Here is a 14,683-nt window from a genome sequence, read left to right as displayed (position 1 = left end):
TGCTCCCAAGGGCATGGAGCACCCTTTGGCAGGGTGGCTCCCCTGGGGACTGTAGTTCTTCGCTACTCTTTACACAGGGTTATGCCTGAAGGGCACAGCCCACAGTGTGTTTCCCATCTTGCTTCAAAACGCATGGTAGATTCTCCCATCCTCTATGATGGTCTGTTTTGCTGGGTTATTTGAGAGGCAGATTCAGGTGGTACCAGTTTTTCATCTGTGTTTCTACAGCTGAAGGGTTTTCTCCCCTCTTCTCTGAGTGGGATTATATTAGGAAGTTTGTTGCCTTGCAGTTATTTTGAAATGTATAAAATAGAGGAGAAACTATTTTCTTTATCCCAAGCATCTTATAAGTTAATTTTTTTTGTTAACTGACCAGATTTTGCACTGACAGCATCCCTTTGAAAAGGAGCATGAAGCAGGTTATTAATGTTTGCACAAGTTCACCTCTACTGCCACTTTTGGCATAGAGCATTTACAGCACAGGTGGTAAGGCATGAGACTCAAAGACTGGGTATAAGATACAGGTTTGGAGCTTCCATATCCAAAATACGTGACCTCAGACCCTACTGCTCAGTTGTCTGTAGTGTTAGCAGCAGAACAGCAGGTGTTTGGACTACTGATATTAATACTTATATCGTGGCCTGAACCAGTGGAATGTTGCAGTTGGTTGGTTGTTATCTGTAGAAATTTCTAGCTGGCCATTTGAGGAATCTGTTTGTATATTGGGGGTATTGTGTGCAGTTGGTGCAAAGCAAGAAAAAGTTCACAGGTGCATGTTTTAAACCATGTGTACCAGGGTTTTTTTAGATTAATATTTTTCTATGAAGACTATTTAAAACCATTGCTTGATACTGATTTTTATTTTCATTTTTAATTCCAGAAGTGTTATTTCAATTTTGAGAGGGTGAACAGAGATTGTATTATTAAATCTTTCCCTTGTAGTGTGAAAAATCCCTGCCAGCTGAGATGAATGCCCTTGCACACATTTTGTACCTCTCTGGATAATTTTGAACTTAACCCACCCCTTACTAGTGCAGGTGAGAAGTTCAAGGAGCTGGTGCCACGTAGAGAGAGAGAACTCTCACAACCAGTGTAGGGGGAGGATGTCAGAATCACTATATATTTGTCTGCTCTCTGTTTTCATGTGTGTTTCCAAACTCTTCTGCACCATTTCTTTTTCTGTGTTTCTTTTCTTTTCAATATGAGCCTGTTCTGCTGAGTGCTGACAACTCTCTGCTGCCGTAGCTTATTTCACTGTAAGCTGAAGGTGGTGCTTGGCACTTTGTGATTGGATCTATATAATGTTTACATTGGTTGCCTCTTTCCTTTTCCGCAGTGTCTGTCGCTGACAAACTGAATGCCATCATTGTCACTTACCTGTTTCTTCTCTTTAAGCTTTTTGTAGATTTGCAGAACATCAATTGCACTGCAATGTGCTCCCTGTTGCCTGGATTCAATACTTCTGTTTGCTCCAGCTTTTTGGCACTGTGTTTCTCAGGAATGGATTGACATGGTTACAAGTGCAAAGTACCTCACCACTAGTAATTGATTGTTCTGAACTAGAATACCATTTCAAGCTCCAGTACTTGAAATCATGTGTAGGTTCCATGCTCTTGGGGGTTGTGTAAGCTGTTCTAGTCTCTGCTTTACTGTTCCTTCTAAATCAACACAGTTTTTCTTCAGAAGCCCTATTTTACTTATCCCCCAAATTAATTGCAATCTGTTGTGTGATGTTCTTATTGTTTCTAAATACCCACTTCATACAGCTAATCTGTGTAATAACTGGGTTTTGTGGACTGTCTTTGAAAACAAAGGAAAGTCACCAAGTCACCACTTTGTTTCTTACTTTGTAAAAGCATTTGTTATATACATCAATAGCTTTGCTGCACAAACAATGCAAAGAATTGACAATAATAGTGTATCTTAGATTTCTAAAGTGTAGGGGAAAGCTGTTGATGTTTTGATGGCAGTCAGGTGACTTTATCAACCAGTGAAAACATGCATGAAAATTAAACATTTGATGGCCTTTTATATTCAGGTGTAGAGAGCTTAATTGTGATTTTTTTTTAAAAGGGGTTGATGAAAAATGAAATATAGTGGGAATCTGAAATAGTGAGCATGGTTCTTCTTGCTCTTCTACTTCACAGTAAATGTTTTTATCACTGAACAGCTTTTTCAAGGAAATATGAGTTGACACCATTATTGTTTTTTTTTTTTCAAATAGCTACAGGTATCCCAAAACATGCTACAAACTTTACTTCATCAGAACATCTCTATATCTATCTCAACATCTCTATGCCTTTGTCACAGTTGGCTGTGATAGATGTATAGAGATCTTTGTGGATGGTAGATACAGCACTTGGATAGAGAGATGCAGTCACAGAGGTTAAGCTTTTGTGCATTTTGAATGATGACATGACTCTTCACTGTGGTGGTTAGTAACAGGTGGCATAGAAATCCTGCCAGCTCCAGTGCAGGGCTGAATCTGGCTGCACACTGGTTGCATTGTGCTGCTAATAAGACTTTCTACTCTGGTATTTGGTATTTTAAGGTTTTAGCTTGCTTAGTCTTTGTATCATGTGAGGAATGTAATGTTCTTTTTGTTGTTTTCAGCTTGCAAACAGTGGGCTGCATGCCACCTCCTGTGTCCTCTGCTGTGATTTTAACCAAAGCTGTTGGTGGAAATGAGGTGAGTTTTCATTTTGTCTTTTACTGCTTTTGTAAACAGAAGTTTGAACAATTACTTGTTTCTGATGAACTCATGTGGCAAAGCACAGAGTGCAATGTGATGCTATTGTGGTTTGTCAAAAATTGTACCATTAAAGCCTGGTTATTGTGTTGGTGTCAAACAAAGGAATTAGTGATAAGTTATCTGCTGGCACTGGTCAAACTGCAAGCAACTCAGTTTTCTGACATGGTAGAAAGATTTCTAGTAGAAATTAGTGTTAAGAGATTTCTGCTTGTTGCTGCACTGTAATTCCTAACCATAAGTGTTCCTGTATTGTGTACTGGTTATTTTGTAGACTATTTGCTTTTTGGTGAAGATCTGCCCTTGCAGGGATTGTTTGGATGGTGTTTAGTATGAAGAGACCCTGTAGTAGGAAGCTTGAAGCCGCAAGTGTAGCAAGTGAGATGGAGATACAGACATGGATTTATATCTTTTTTTTTTATTTGAGACTGCATGAAATGAAAATTTAGAGAATATGGAGTTCTCAGACAGTGATGCAATGCAGAGTTCTCAATGGACAGGAAATGCTGGAATTGAAGTTGTTGGTCTAACCTAAGTTTGGTTATGTTAAATTTCTGCCTTAAAATGGGATATGCTGATGTTATTTCAGACTTTCTTTATCCACAAAGCACTTGCTATTTTCAGGAAAGCCAGATAAATGGCATTTAGGAAATTATTCCAGCTGTGCTAATTAATGAGGTTGTTTCCTTTAGAGCTGCTTCCTCATAACTGCCAAAGGTGGATGAGACCTAGTAGGTGAGGAAGGAAGAGAATTAACACTGAGATGGGTTTTAAAGCCAGAGCTGTTGAAATGCCATTCTGAAGGATTAAAGACAAATCTGAATTCAGCCATAGATCTCCTGTGTGAAGTTGAGTGAGTCACTTCAACCGCATGTTTTAAATATGGCCATTAGTTGTGAACTTCTCATTTTCTGAGTTCAGACTCTTGGGACTGATTAATGTCAGCTTTGAAAACACATGATAGCACTGAAATAGATTGAAGTTGTACTTTGTACTGACAAAGTGCTGTTTAATTGCTGTATCCTCTGAAGAGAGACCCGAAGTATTTCAAGTCAACCATCTCTAATTACGAGCCACCCTGATGCTCATCACTGTCTCCCAGTTTGCTGCCTTGAAACAAGGATCATAAAATTGTGTGATGGAGGTGCTGTGGAGTAGTTACTATAGGGAAATAATTCAGGTACATAATAGTGATCAACAGAGAAATGAGGAGTTTTCTAGTTGTGGTTCTAGATGTAGATGCTGTAAATTATACAAAGATGCCACGTAGTGAGCAGTGAGGATTAAATTAAGTATGGAGCGAGTGCTCATTCAGTGTTAGCACTGTCTGTACTACCCTTAGAACAGGGAAAAGTTCCTTTGGAAAAATTACAGTGTGACTAGTTAGTTGAAAGCAATATAATGCAACATTTCTGTGCAGGAGGGAGAGAAGTACTAAAGTTTCTTGACCATCAGAATGCACTTTTTTGTGGTACTGTTCCTCTGTGGTGGCAAGGGATGTGTGTATTTTATACCAGCTGGAAAATGGATGCTTTGTTATGTGAGGCTTGTGTAACTAATTGTATAAATAACTGACAAGGTAAACTCTGACTCGTCTGTGCCACACTGGTGCTGGAGGAATTTAAAAATGCATACCTTGTAGTGATTTTGACAGGTAGTTGCTGATAGTGGAGAGACAGAATGAATCAAGGTTTGGGTCTTGGGAATTAAGAGTTCTCAGGCTCTGAGAAGGTACCTGAAAGAGAAACATGCTCAGTGTAGACTAAATGTGTGGCAAACTTATTGCCAACCTTGAGCATATTTGCAGTGCAAACATATTTTTGGAGTTTGATGCTTCTGTCATTCAGATTGAGTTTTCTTCTGAAGAACAGCAAATCACACCCCTCATGCTAGGGCAGAAAACCATCTTGCATCTCTCCTTGCCAAACTTCACCTAAGCTGTCATGGACATATTTCTCTTTCTGATGTGAGCAGAACAATACATTTTTTCCCATTTTTATTTGTATCCATTCTGAAATGCAAAGAATTTAAACACGAGAGTCAGCTGGAAATACAGTGAGATTGTACAGTGAGAGCATTTGTTCATAATAATGTTTCTTAAACTGCTTTTGCCTCATGAAGGATGTATCCCTTACCTATAAATATTGACTTGTCTGAGGGTGCATCTACACTACATAATGTAATATGAAGATAAATGAGCTTGCTCAGCAGTAATACAGTGAGAAAGCTCCACATGAGCTAATTAGTCTGAGAAGTGTCCTGCTGCTGTAGAGTACAGGCACACCCTCCAGAAGTGCTCTGGAGAGTTCCTTGGATGCCTTGAAACACTGCACAGAAGAGCTGTGGCAGTGACTGTGTTGAGGCTGTATAGAGGGTTTTAGGTTTTCTTTGTCTAAGTAGAAGTGACTGTTGAGTGTCAGTTTGGACTTGGGCAAACATGGGCTCTGTTTTTAGCTAAAAGGTTATTAACCTTTTGGGTGAAGCAGAATGAGGTTTCATGTTTCTCAGGTCAGCTGTGGTGGATAATGGCAGCTTTGTGAATTGTTTGAACATCAGTGCTTGAAAACCTTATGTAAGACCTGTATTTTATTGGTCTGGGACAGGGTGATTAAGTGTTTGGTCAAGTGCTTAGAAAGACAATCTGTATCATTAGAAGCTACTTGTGTGGTGGATCTTGCTGCATGTTTATCAGAAAATTTGGTTTTGCGATAATAAAAGGGAGACATTTTTGTTATCTTTTACAAGGATCTGTTTTTTTAATTGATACATGCCTGAAGACACAACGTAAATGTTCTGCTTTTATTGGCTAAGGAAGGTGTGGTCACCAAAGCTGATACTAAGAATTCTATGGTTCTAAGATCAAACTCTGTTCATCATTGAAAAAGTTGATGTTCTGGGATTGTTAAGTACAAATTTAGGTAAGCAAAAAATCTGTATCACTTAGTTGTCAGTGTTTAATGGCAACTGTGCAATTTACTAGTGGTTTTTTTCCCTGATGGTTCAAATACATGGTATATCAAAAAGTGTATCTAAACTCTAAGTTCTATTGATCTGTGTGTAAGGATACATCAGCTGAACAGTTACTCGAGAGGGCAAATGTCACAGAATCGCAGACTATTCTGAGTTGGAAGGGACACACAAGGATCATCGAGTCCAACTCTTATGTCAGTGGCCCACATAGGGGATTGAACCCATGATCTTGGCATTATTACAACCAAGTTTTAACCAACTGTCCAGAGGAAAAATGTATTTTCCTATACACCATTTCATCACCCTGCCTGTGCTCTATACCACTTTGAAATGTCTAGTTTTAGTAGCTATTAGGTGTGCCTTCAAAACTCTTACCACATTATCCTTTTGGTTTATTTTGCAGTATGCCTGGTAGGTGAGCAAGTGTGGGGCTGATTTTGATGATTGGGCTGTCATTAATAGGTGGAAATCATTATCAAGAGCCCCTTGTCATTAATTTGGGAAGACAGCAAGGCCAGTCAGCACCTTTGCTTGCTGTGTCTGTGGCATTGTGGTGGGGAGAAGCATTATATTTAGAAGTCAGAAGGTTTCCAAGTCTCTTTTGATGTCTGAGGGTGAAAATGGACATTTTCATTTTGCACTGACGTGGGAGTGGTTTGGTCATTTGTTTTTAGGGGATTGGAAAGAGCCTTTTTCACAAGTTATAGGAGTTTTAGGGGAAAAACGATCTCTGTAGCTGTATAAGGAAGACATGAGAAGATCTGATTCAGAGTACCTAGGAGGTATTATCATTCTGCCCAGAGAAGCATTGACAAATGGGAGATGTGAGCAGTGAGGAGGAAATCTCTTGTGTGCTCTGGAAATCTTGGGTTTTGGAGGAGAGAAAGATGGCTTGTGGCTATTCTGTCATTTTGGTGGAAGTAGCTGTTCTTGATGCGATGAGCAGAAATACAACTTGTCTCATAGGGCTTAAAATTGACTCTGTGACCCATTTACAGGTTTGTTAAAGTTCACTCCCTGGTCTGAAATGTGGTGTGTTCTCCACCTGTCTTTCAACTCTTCTTTCTTCTCTGTTACTCCATCTTCACCTGGATTTTCCATCATTCCTCCTGTATGTTACTTTAATTAATCATGGAAGCAACTTGCTGTAGCAGCCTCTTCCTGCCCTTTGTCACAAATACACTGAGTTCATGAGCAGAGCCAGTTTTGAGTACTGAGTTCAGTCTGATATGTATGAAGCCCTATATGAACAAAAAACATGCATATGTTGACTGGCAAAAAGTGAGGAGGGATCACCATGAGAATCAAAATCTGATTTTTAATTTGTTGATATTGTCTCAATTACTTAGTTGGTTCTGCCAATCAGCCACTTGATTTGTGAAGAGGACAGACCATGAAGTTAAAAAAAAAAACAAAATGGAAAACAGAGGCCTCGCATCTGCTCTTTACTCTTGTTGAAATGTGAAGGGTCAGGATTTTAATGACATAGCACCTGACAGCACAGAAGGCTTTGTTGTGTCAATTTTTTTTCAACAAGTCTTGTAGTTTTTCAGTGAAATTATAAAAAACAATGTATTTAAAAGTCTGCAAGACAGACAAATAAATATGTCATCATTTCAAGGTGCTGTAAAGACAAACCTATTAAAAGCTCAGCGTTACTCAGACAGAAGTGCTGTAGAGATGCCAGATATTACTACAAAGTATTTAGACAGCAAATGTCATACCCTCCTTAAGAATCAAAGTAATGAAGAAAAGGGATTGAAAATTAGATCTATAAGTCTGTTATCAGTTTGGGAGAAAAAGCAATTTGTGATGGCTTTTATGGCAGCTTAATGACATACTTTTGAAAAGTGTAACATAACAGGCAAGGGCTGTGATGGAATTGTACAGATAAATCGTGGCAGACAGTTCATTTTATTGAAGAATACTTTGGCTATTTTGCTATCTCATACACAACAAAACCGCTAAGGCTTTTTTGTTGTTCTGTTAAGCTATAGCTTGTACAGAACCTCTTAATCAATTTGTGTCTTATTTTTTTGCAACTTTCGTGCAGCTCTGCTATGCTGTTTTGTAAAACAAAGTGTTGCATACGCAAGATAAGATTTTGAAATATAAAATAGGCTATGATGAAGAAAGCTAGAAAGGTATTTATGAAATAAGAAAGTAAAGAAAGCGTTCTATTATTGATTTTTAGATTTGTTTTTTGAAGCAGATGTAGAACATAAACCAGAGAATAAATTGACAAGGTCCACAGCTTTTCTGGAAAAGAATCAAGGGAGAGCAGCAACATCTTCCCAGCAAATTAGATACAGTAGTTTTCACTGATATTTTGAAATAGATAGCATATGAGTACTTACTGAGAAATGAAGACTGGAAAATTCCTCTGTTTGTGAGTGGTGTATTTTTTTCAAGGCAAAAAAGTGAACCCTAACACTATGTAAAGTCACAGGAAAGATATTGATTTCTCTAAAAATATCTGAAGTTCTTTGAACTGTGTATACATGTACATTAACCTTTTAGAAAACAAAATAAAATGAAGAAAAAGAAGTACAAGCTCTAATGGTTTGTGATTCATACGCTGATGCACCAGTGTACCATGTGTGTTTGTCTTTGGAAGGTAATACATGAACATTATGAAACAAAATTGTTTAAGATCTTCAAATAAACTATGTGTGCCATGATGTTTAGTTGTCTTCTATAATGTAGTGTTCCTTCTCTAAAAATGTCAGTAGTGTTGCCTAAAATTTGGTTTCCAGACTGCATTTAAAATATTCATATATATAGGTTTTGCTTATGAGAGGGTAAGTCACTTAGTTCTATTGTTTTTAAATGTAATACTGTAAAAGGAAAAAAAAAGTCATGATTTTTTTTCTTTCCTAAGTAATAAATTTTATCTACCCACACAGACTAAATAATTCTGAATTAAAATATAATTAATTCTACCAGTAGAGACCACACTGAAGTCTCTGAGAAGTGCGTGGGTGTCGGAGGAAAAATTTAGGCATGATGTCTGTACTTCACATGTACAAACACAAAGAACTAACTGTGTCAGCATAAGTCTGATATATACATAGGAGCTGTTGTGCTATTAAATTCACCCACTCTATTCTAGTGTTGCAGTCTAATTTTTTATGTATCCTAAGAGTTTACTTTTCCTTTATCATTACTGTGCTTTGAGCAGATGGTTTTTATTGAACTGTTTATTGGTACTTAGGGTTTTTTCCTTCCCTGAGTGGCGAGTGCGTTTTATATCCATCAATGCATAGGAGTAGCCCAAATTATTACTTACAATGTGAATTTCATCACTGTAATGTGCCCCAGTCATGCAGCTCCATTAGATATCTCTAGAGTTCCTCATCGTCTTCTCAAGTCTTCTGTAACCCGAAGCAATTGTGAATCTTCTGGGTTTTTTCTTTCTCTTACTGATCTCCTTTCACTTATCACTGGTTGTTCTAATTTAGATCCAGTAGTAAAACTGTTCAGAATGGAGAGGATTTTCAAAGGCATTCAGCTTTGCTCTTATTTTTGTGGCAGCAGGTTTTGGTTTCTGAAATCCCCAGTCAAGCACTTCACCTCTAAACTCTTCACTTAGTTTGTGTGCAGTTTCAGGCTCTCACAACACCTTTGAAAAACAGCTGATTTACTAACCTAAGGTGTCAGTGGTTGAGTTAGACTTGTGATACGATTTGATTTTTGTCCCTGGTTGCCATTACCTCTGTCTCGGGGTCATTCCTTATGGCTCATAAGATGTTCAGTGGAAAAAGCCCTTCTACGCTCCCGGGAGTATAAGAGATTAGGGAAGTCCAAGAAAATATGTTAACTCTCTTAGAGTACATAAAGTTATGCAGTTAAGATACATGGCACAGAACTTGCAGCCTTGTGCATGTTCAGCATTCCCAAATCTGGGGTGCTTGAAGTGGTTCTCCCATAATCTAGAAAGTTATAAAATTGTCTTTTTAAATTGCACTAATCTACTTGGGCTGCGGCTGGAAACTATGTGGAATCATTGTAGCCTTGTGTTTTTACAGCTGTGTTTGCCCAACTGTCCTAGATCTGACTTTGTTAGAAGAGTGTTTTCAGAGGCTCTGCTGTTGTTGTTCTGCAGTGCTTGGCTGAGAATATCAGTTTTTTGTCTGCTGTGGAACATTCAGTGACCCTGAAAGCTGTTTGTGGCATGAAGAAGCCAGGACAGAAGAGTCTTGCTCTCACGCTTGACAAAAGTGGCCTTTTAAAGCAAGGTGGTTTTGTATTTGTCTTGGTCTGCAGGTTAATTCAGTGTGAAATTATATTGTGCAAGAGCTTCCTTTATTTAGCAGGGAGTGCATTGCCTATGCAAAGTAAGTGTTTTTGACTTTTTGAACAAATCAGTAATACTTTATATTAAAGTATTTCTAGAGAGTGAGGTCTAGTGCCCTAAAGTTGAGGCTCTGTGCTCTTTGCTGTTTAATTTTTATGACTGTCTGGGAGATAGTAGATCCTTTGCTAGCGAGGGAAGTGTTGCCCACTCTCCCTCCGTCAGCATTTGAAAATAAAGGCTGTCTTTTGGGGAGTGTGGAGATGACAGTGTGTGTGTGTGTGTGTGTTCTCCTAAGGTCTGAGGTAACCCATTTTTTGAGGTCACCCTTTATTGGGGTAATGTAGATTAGCTTAGTGGGGGTCAGAGGAGGCAGAGACAGCTCAGGCTGCAGTGTGATCAGAAGGCTTACTGAAGGCAAAGGACTTTATTTTCAGTAACAGCTTCACTTTTATCTACTCCTGTATATAACATGCCAGTACACTATTGGTCAGTAGTTCACCTAACGTACATGGAAAGATTCTATGGGTTACAAGGCATCCACATTCTACAGGTGGTTCTCTGGTCCTTAAGGATGCATTCACCAGTCATGTCAGACCATAGGAGAACACACGCACACTGTCACCCCCACAGGGCACAGTGAAGACTGGCAATATTATTCAAAAAGTTACAAGTGATTTGTTTTCAGTGGAGTGTTTTATGCAGTCCTAATTCCCTTGAGCACCTGCACAACACCAGCATTCCCTGTGGAGGGTGGTTTTCTAAGGAAAACCTTTGTTTCAGCAGAGCAGTGCAGTTGTTTGCTGGCACTGGGACTCAGTGCCACCCTGGCTTCTACTGTCTCTCATGTGTAGGTTTACAAAGCAAACGCTAATTTAATGTTAATTTTCATCGTGAGGATTGGTGTTGAATCTTTGATACTGCAGAGTAGAAACTATACAGCCTTGTCTGTTGCTTGTCATCATCATCATCATGGCTAGGCTCCGTGAACGAAGATTTGAGAAGGGCACTACCCACGCTTGCTGCAAGCGTGCTGGTGGCTAAAAAGGCCGATACGGGATAGGCAGGTCTGGTCACAAAAGGCACAGCGGAACGTCTCTTTAGGTGATATTGGCAAGGAGCGGTTCTTTCTGCGTTGTCTTTTCTCCTCAAGACTGACTCTCCGTGCATTCTCAAAGGAAGCAGCAGCGTTGTGAATGGTGTGTCTCCATGAACCCCGATTGGAGGCCAGAGTGGACCGTTGGTGGCAGTCAATATGACCAAGGCTGAGGTGTTGTTTCAGGGAGTCCTTGTATCTCTTCTTCGGGGCTCCTCTCTTGTGGCAGCCGGTGGCGAGTTCACCATAGAGCACAATCTTTGGGAGGCGGTGATCCTCCATCCTGGAGACGTGCCCTGCCCAGCGCAGCTGCGTTCTCATCAGCATGGCCTCGATACTGCTGACCCCTGCCTGTTCAAGAACAGACACATTGGTCACATAATCAGACCAGTGGATGTTTAGGATTGAACGGAGGCAGCGCTGATGGAAGCGTTCGAGAAGCTGCAGGTGGTGGCGATAGATGACCCAGGATTCAGACCCATATAAAAGAGTAGACAGTACAATGGCTCTGTAGACAGTGATCTTTGTACTTTTCTTCAGGTGTTTATTGGACCAGACTCTTTTATGGAGTTTTCCGAAGGCTCTGTATGCCTTTGCTAGCCTGTTGTCTATCTCTTTGTCAATCTTACCGTCTGAGGAAATGATACTTCCCAGATAGGTGAACTGCTGGACTGACTTAAGCTCTGAATTGCCTATGGTGATGTGAGGATGATGGAAGACTTCTTGAGGTGCAGGTTGGTAGAGAACTTCCGTCTTCTTCAGGCTGACTTCCAGCCCAAAAAGCTCAGCAGCCTCTGCAAAGCAGGATGTTAAGCGCTGCAGAGCTGCTTCTGTGTGAGCAACGAGGGCGGCATCATCAGCAAAAAGCAGCTCACAGACAAGGTGATTCAGGGGAGAAGTGTTGCTTGTAGATGGTTAATAATAAACCATGTACCTTATTTATTATTATTGTTTTACCATGATCAATAAAGATGGTTCCTTTGATGTCTTTGGTGCATTCCCATGAATCTGCAGGCCTGGATCCTCTTGGATGAAGGGAAACCACTGCAAATGATGTAGCATGGCTGTTGGTGGCCTCAGCATTGTGACTGGGAATGAAAACAAAGCCAGTGTGCAGCAGTATTGATTGTCATAAATGGAATGAATTCAGCATTTCTTCTAAAAAGAGCTTTTGGAGTGATAATGTGCTTTCCTGCTCAGCTAGGATTTTTCCACGTGCCCTTTTCTGTCTGAAATCCAGTACTTTTCTGCCACTTCTAGATTAACAAGGAGGATGGGGAAACAACAGCCCTTGGAATAGCTGTAGCAGGGCCTTTAACTCTTGTACTCACATAGGAACTCCTGTGAGATGATGGTGGTGTTTAGGATATTTTGAGGGGCAGAAGACTTGTGAAGGAGTGTGTTTACTCTACTATAGGTGCTCTGAAAGCCCAACAGCCCCTGATTATTCATCTCTGTGATGGGGGAGAATAAGTTTTACTGTTAAATATGACCTTTGCCCACCCATTCAGTACCTCATCAATACAAGCTGCATTTCCATACTGTTTTCTTTGGTATTTTGGGTACCCTCACCACCCTCGGTGTGCCCTCTCCAGGTCTGTGCTCTCTTCCCCTGCATCCTGCCCTGCCCCAGGTGCTCGGACACATCCCCAGGGAGTGAGCCCCAGCTGCTCTTGGAGGCAGTGGGAGCCAGAGGTGGAGTGGGAGCTGGTTGGAGCCAGGGTCATGTGTTTCCATTCACTGATGTGAACTCACTCAACACTGTGAGGCAGTAGGTCTGTAGTTTCTGACTAGGCCTCCAAGCCAGGGCTTCAATTTAAGGTAGATAATGTTTATGAAGGAACTTTCCCCAAGATTCAGGGGAACAAAATATTTGCCTTCTGTTGAGGTGGATACAATCGTTCTGACTTCATCTATTTATTTTTAATCCTGAAGAGATTAGTGAAAACTACAGGAGAAGACAAAGTAGCTACTGCACTGCTTATCAGCAAAGAAGTCAGCAGCCATGCAGTAACCAGGTAGTCTAATGCAGCACTCCTGGTAATTATGTGGCACATAAACTAATGAGAATGTTACTATGATTGAACTGAATTGTGTTTGAGGTGGTAAGTCAAAAGCAACAGTGTATTTCCTGAATTAGTTTGCCAATTTACAAGTATTACTTCCATGAAATTTTTGAACTCTGTTCTAGCAGGTATTGTGGATTATTGCAACAGGATTCCCAAAAGGTTGAATTTTCAGTGTGTTGAATGACTGCTTAGTTAGTTAAGACTTTTTCTTGTTATATATTGTAATGATCAAAATTCATTTTGTTTGTTGATATTGCTGCAAAATGTCTGTAATGTGTATGGGGATGTATACTTTCATACATACTGAGAGAGTGTTTCAGCTCCAACTGCATATCCAAAACCTTTTAAAAGGAAATCTCAATGAGCCCCATGGGGCAAAGTAAATTATTACATGTGGTGAACTCTTAAGTCATAGACCAAGGTCATGGCAGTGAGAGTGTATTTCAAAAAGGTTTTATCTGTGCTTGGAAAGCAAATGAAATCTCTCATCATTAACTTTAGAATTATAGTTATAAGAGGATTTTCGCTAGAGGTGAAAGATCAAGTTCATGGCGGACATAATGGAGTCTGAAAAGTTATTTCTGTGACATAATACTGGGGCATGAAACATTCACTGAGGTTTCCACATTATTGATGGGGAGTTTACAGCCTCTAATCCAGATACTGAAGATCAGAATGGTTGTAATTATTGCTGTCTATTGTGGATTTATTTCAACCTTTTTAGATGTAGGGGAGGAAAGCAATGCCTTTTTCTTTTTTCCTTTTGCTAATATTGTTAAGACTTTTGGAAAAATTTCCCATCTTTTTACCTGTGTCAGTCTCTGTCATAACACACAGACTGTCTTCCTTATTTCAAAACAGTAATCCTTCTATAGGAAGATCATTTAATAAACCTGAGTGATCTTAATGAATCCATCAAAGCGCCCGTACATGCAGTGATATGCACTGCCAATGGGATCCTGTCCTGGATCAAAAATAGCCTGGCCAGCAGGACTAGGGCAGTGACCCTTCCCCTGTACTCTGCGTTGGTGAGGCCACACTTTGAGTATTGTGTTCAGTTCTGGGCCCCTCAGTTCAGGAAAGATATTGAGGGGCTGGAGCGGGTCCAGAGAAGAGCAACAAGGCTGGTGAAGGGACTGGAGCACAAGTCCTATGGGGAGAGGGTGAGGGAGCTGGGGTTGTTTAGCCTGGAGAAGAGAAGACTTAGAGGTGACCTCTACACTGACTAGAACTACCTGAAGGGAAGTTCTAGCCAGGTGGGGGTTGGTCTCTTCTCCCAGGCACTCAGCAATAGGACAAGGGGGCACGGGCTCAAGCTCTGCCAGGGGAAATTTAAGTTGGAGATCAGAAAACAATTCTTTCCAGAGAGAGTAATCAGGCATTGGAATGGGCTGCCCAGAGAGGTGGTGGATTCACCATCCCTGGAGGCTTTTAAACTGAGATTGGATGTGGCACTGAGTGCCATGATCTGGTAAATGGACTGGAGTTGGAGCAAGGGTTGGACT

The 14,683-nt window shown here is 40.3% G+C and overlaps 1 protein-coding gene across 1 annotated transcript in view; it reads left to right on the top strand.

Moving 5' to 3' along the window:
• SLC10A7 (solute carrier family 10 member 7) overlaps positions 1 to 14,683 on the top strand; it is a 162,735-nt gene that overhangs the window by 15,657 nt on the left and 132,395 nt on the right. Inside the window, exon 4 of the mRNA XM_071555632.1 lies at positions 2,614 to 2,689. Coding sequence (XP_071411733.1) covers positions 2,614 to 2,689 — 76 coding nt within the window. The remainder of the gene's footprint in view (positions 1 to 2,613; positions 2,690 to 14,683) is intronic.

The sequence above is a fragment of the Pithys albifrons genome, chromosome 5 (genome assembly GCF_047495875.1).
Source record: "Pithys albifrons albifrons isolate INPA30051 chromosome 5, PitAlb_v1, whole genome shotgun sequence".
NCBI lineage: Eukaryota > Metazoa > Chordata > Aves > Passeriformes > Thamnophilidae > Pithys > Pithys albifrons.
Note: the sequence above shows the minus strand (reverse complement) of the source record. Positions and strands in the feature narration are given on the sequence as shown.